The 4943-nt window shown below is 30.5% G+C and overlaps 1 protein-coding gene across 1 annotated transcript; it reads left to right on the top strand.

Annotated features, from left to right (window-relative positions):
• Positions 1-3871: 3871 nt before the first annotated feature.
• LOC107956874 (uncharacterized) lies at positions 3872-4910 on the top strand. Its single transcript, XM_016892365.1, has 3 exons — positions 3872-4174; positions 4252-4699; positions 4849-4910. Exons 1-3 carry the CDS (start codon positions 4127-4129, stop codon positions 4908-4910), a joined length of 558 nt encoding a protein of 185 aa, XP_016747854.1. The 5' UTR covers positions 3872-4126.
• Positions 4911-4943: the final 33 nt, after the last annotated feature.

The following is a 4943-nucleotide window of genomic DNA, read 5'->3' as shown; positions in this document are numbered from 1 at the left end:
TTTTCTTGATTCTTGAAATCTCTTCGAACAGCAAAATTGGGCCAAGATTCGATTTCTTGATTTTCTTGAAAACAAGAAAGTGAATCTTGATTTTCTTGTTCTCTCGTGTATGAATCTAAGGCCTTGCTAACAAGCTCTTGAATGGTCCCATTTAGTTTGGACCGCATTTGTCGGGCCTTTGATCTCGTTATTGGGCCTTGTGGCAATTTGAGCCCATCACGTTCTTGAACTTGGATTGGGCCTTTATGACTCGTATCACTTACCTACAATCGCATCCATTTTTGTACTATCTATAGTTGTTTCTAACTTAAACTCTGAAGCCCCAAGAAATTTTCATGGACGTATGCTATCCAAAAATAACATGGAACAATTTAAGAGATAAAAGATAACATATACAGTACAAAAGTTATTTACCATCAAACATTTTTATTAGGATGCTGACAAAGATAGTCGTGGAAACTTGAGATGCCATCAGCTATCAACCTTAACAATTAGATGAGTGGAGCTAAGGTTGAATTGAATCTATTTTTATTAGAACATTTTGAACTTTTAACTTTTTTAAAGACTATTTTGAGTTAATTTGATTTGCTTTTGAGTTTAAATTATTTTATGTTTGGGTCTTTTAATTTGAAATTTAAATTTAAATAATTGAGTAAATTATATTGAATGGCAGTAAATTATGAGTAACTTTACATATTGGTTACATATGTTTCATAATTTAAATATTTATAAAGACTTGAGGCATATAATTTAATATAAAATTGAAGTTTATTTCTCAATCTTTATAATTCTTACTCTTTATTCTCAAATAATTTATAATAATTAGTAAGTTATAGAAGAAATGGTGGGAAAATATTAGGAAAAGCACTTTCGTCAGATTTCTAACACTACCTTTTACGGTTTTGGTTTCAATTGTGGGAGCTCATCACACAAAGCCCTAATATTCTACCAATAATTTGGCACTTCATAGGAAATTTATTTTTCAATATAGGTTAATTAGGGGTCTGTTTGATTTGGCTCGATTAAATCTTTTAGATTTTTCAAATTATCTATGATATTTTAATTTATTTTTGTTCTTGTCTTCTCATACTAATTTTGGGGTTGAATTTTTAGATATATTAACACAATGAACTTTATTTTATGAATTTTGAACAGTAAAATTTTAAATACTCTTTCATAAAAATTTCTTAAAAAAATAAATTTTCAAACTGAAAAATAGATTTTTTTAACATTTATTTTAATAAACCGTCCAAACACTTAAGTTTGCATCCGTTTTTTAAATTTCTTAAATTTTCATTTGCTCAACCCTAGACTAAATTGATCAATTTAATAATAGATGGACCAATTTGAACCAATCCTATAATAGATAAAACTTGTGGTTACAACAAGTGTCGAATGCAATAGTAAAACACACTGGTAGTAGATCTTGGGACTAAATAGGGAGCTAATTGAGGAGGCTGAGGCTAATTAAAATTTCAAATAATTCTGTGAAATTAATAAGAATTTTCAAGAAGTTAAAAATATTTAATTAAATTTTCAAAAATTATAAATAAAACACTATCATTCGTTACACTCAAAATAAAAATAAAAAATCTTGAAGCAAGATGGCATCTTAAATTAAAACCTGGGGTTACTTATGAGATAGAAAAGTTGTAAATGGACCCATGCGTGGGATTCAAAAATGCAGTGATGAGTGGGGACTTTGAGTTTAAGATATTATTGGATGAAGATATCTTAACAACAACACCAACATGCATTTATCCTGAGGGGATATATATGCTGTGCAATATTGCAATTAATCATTAGTAGAAATCCAGAAAGAATACAATGATTTGGCAATGGATTAAGTAGAAGGTCTACGTGTTTACCTCAATTTACTAATCGTTTATGTGCAAATTCATACTGTATGAATTATGTACTTTTATCTATCTAATAAAAAATTATGTTTATAACTTGTAAATCAACTCTACTTATCCTTCTATTCCTCTTATTCCACAAAACAAGGACAGTAGGCAATTGGGCTGCCTTTCGTCTTTCTTCCTTGACATATTAGATTTCTAATGGCCCTATAATTTTGGTTTTTAATAACACCATATAGAACAGAAATTCAGTAAAACCTTTTTTATTTTTTAATATATGTTATTATTTAAGTTGGGTTGGTTAGTTAACTCCGTTCCCTTTAATCATGATAACTTTAGTCCTGGTAACTTTAGTCTTTGCCTGAGTAATTTTTGTATATGTATGTATGCACTTGAGTCATGGTAACTTTAGTCATATATGTGATCTTATGAAAAGTTTGCATCTTTTTTGTAGTGATTAAATATTTGTGTGGCATTATTTTGTGTAGATGAATCGTAATCAAGATCAAAATGCAATTGTCGGAGTCATGGCTTCAGTTTTAGCTTTTGGGGCTCTCTGGATTAAAAAATTAAAAACTAGGAAGGAAATCGCTTCTCACCCTCGTGTGAATCGAGATTATGAAAGAGAAAATTATATTAATAGTATTTTATATAGTGGTGACCAGCATTGTATTGATGTGATAAGGATGAGACCGATAGCCTTTTCTAATTTGTGTGATATTCTTAATAGGAATAATTTGTTAGAATCAACTAATCAGTGAATATTAGGGAGCAAGTAGTTATATTTTTACATATAATTGGTCATAATGTAAGGTTTCGAGTGATTGGATCTAGATATTATAAATCAACTGAGACAATTCACCGTTACTTTAGGGTTGTATTGAGAGCTATTTTGAAATTATATAAGCTAGTTATTAGATTACCTAATGAGTCAACTCCTAGTGAAATCAGAAACAATCCAAGGTTTTATCCTTATTTTAAAGATTGTATTGGAGCATTAGATGGAACTCATGTTCGTGCATCCGTTCCACTTAGCATTCAAGGAAGATTTCGTAGCTGTAAAGGAGGGACGACACAAAATGTATTGGCTGGCATTACATTTGATTTGAAATTTTCCTATGTTCTAGCTGGTTGGGAAGGTAGTGCACATGATTCTCATATTTTAAGTGATACACTTTCACGCCCAAGTGGATTAAAAATTCCAGAAGGTAAGAATTATAAAACATTAAATACCAAATAGTTCTAGTAAGCTCATAATTTATTAGTAATAATTATGTTTTGTCAAATTGTAGGTAAATATTATCTTGCTAATGCTGGATATGGCATCCGAAATGGATATATTACCCCATATCGTGGTGATCGATATCATTTAAAAGAGTTTAGTGCTCAGGGGTCTAAAAATGCAAAGGAACTCTTTAATCTTCATCATTCATCATTGCAAATCACTATTGAACGTGTTTTTAGGATTTTGAAGAAACGGTTTCGTGTATTAGACGCTGAACCATTTTGGAATTTTCAAACTCAAGTAGATATAGTTTTGGCTTATTGCATCATTCATAATCATATCATGAGAGTTTATCCTAGTGGTTTACTTAATCAAGGATTATACAAGGAACTTGAGTCTGATTTGATAATATCAACTCTTACGGAGCGAGAAGAAAGAGAAGAAGTAAGAGAATGGTCTGCTAAGAGAGATGAAATTGCACAAACTATGTGGACTGATTATATGGCTAGAAATATTAGATAGGTTTAGGGCTTAGGGTTTTTGTTTCTATGTTATGTATGTTTTAATATTAAAATTGTTTTTTTTTTTTGTTAATGTTGGTTGGATAATGATATTGAAATTTAGTTTGTTGGATTCTGAAATTATTATGCCTAGAATTTGTTAGATATTGATTATGTTTCAAGCTTGTTAGATATTGAATTTATTATGCTTTAAGCTTGTTGGATATTGAAATGATTGACAATGATAATTATTAATGTAGAATGGGTAAGGGCAACAAAGAAAGGACCTCCAAGCAATTCAGGTGGACAAAACCGATGGAACATCTTTTTCTAAAATTCTAGCAAAGGAGGCCCAGAAAGGAAATAAGCCTTCTAATACTTTCAAAGCAGTTTCTATTAATCAAGTTGTTGAAGCTATTTCTGAAAAATTTCAAGTCCAATGCGATGCAAAACATGTGGAAAATCATTTGAGGACTGTAGAAAAACAGTGGCAGATTATATGCACAATTCGAGGTGAAAGTGGTTTTGGATGGGATGATAACATGAAAATGATCACATGTGATAGAGTGACATATGATGCAGTAGTAATGGTAATATATGTATATATATGTTAAGTATATTTCAATAATTTTTACTTGTTATTCTAATTGTGTATAATATCCAACAGGCACACAAGAAGTATGAACCATTTTTGAATAAAAGCATTGATCATTATGATGAAATGGCTTTGGTTGTTGGCAAAGATATGGCAATAGGGAGTTTTCCAAAAACATTTGCTGACATAGTTTTGGATGATGATAACCAAGATTCAGTGCCTATAGACTGCGACAATGAAGAGACTAAAGAGGTAAGAACAAATGTAACTTCATCTGGCACATCCAAACGTAAAAGAAAAAAGACTCAAGAAAGTGTTGTTGATGAACAAATTAAATTTGTGGGTGAACAACTTGGCAAAATTGCTAATGCTTTGGAACAATTTACTGCGGATAAGACACCACATCTTTACGAAGAAGTGATGTCAATGGAGGTAAAAGGATTTGATGATGACTTCCTGTGTTCTGTGTTTGATTATCTAGTGGGTCATGAATCTGAGGCAAAAGCTTTTTTAGTTAAAAGTAAGAAGCATAGAAAAATTTGGGTTCAAAAATTTTCTCAAGGTTGAAGATATTGATGCTTTTAATGTGGTGTAATATTAGTTATGCATTTGGACAATGTTGTTGTTATCATGTGGTGTAATATTAGTTATCATGTGGTGTAATATTAGTTATGCACTTGGACAATGTTGTTGTTATCATGTGGTGTAATTCTAATTATGCATTTGGATAATATTATTAATTTCTAGTATTAATTGTGGTTTGG

This window comes from Gossypium hirsutum, chromosome A11 (assembly GCF_007990345.1).
Source record: "Gossypium hirsutum isolate 1008001.06 chromosome A11, Gossypium_hirsutum_v2.1, whole genome shotgun sequence".
NCBI lineage: Eukaryota > Viridiplantae > Streptophyta > Magnoliopsida > Malvales > Malvaceae > Gossypium > Gossypium hirsutum.
The sequence above is the reverse complement of the archived record's forward strand: the minus strand, read 5'-3'. Positions and strand labels throughout refer to the sequence as shown.

Bases quoted from the DNA above. Each gene is read 5' to 3' on its own strand.
- LOC107956874 (XM_016892365.1), top strand. From the start codon at position 4,127: ATGAAAATGATCACATGTGATAGAGTGACATATGATGCAGTAGTAATG. The intron at 4,175-4,251 runs GTAATATATGTA...AATATCCAACAG, and splicing joins CATATGATGCAGTAGTAATG to GCACACAAGAAGTATGAACC. The intron at 4,700-4,848 runs GTAAGAAGCATA...GTGTAATATTAG, and splicing joins AAAAGCTTTTTTAGTTAAAA to TTATGCACTTGGACAATGTT.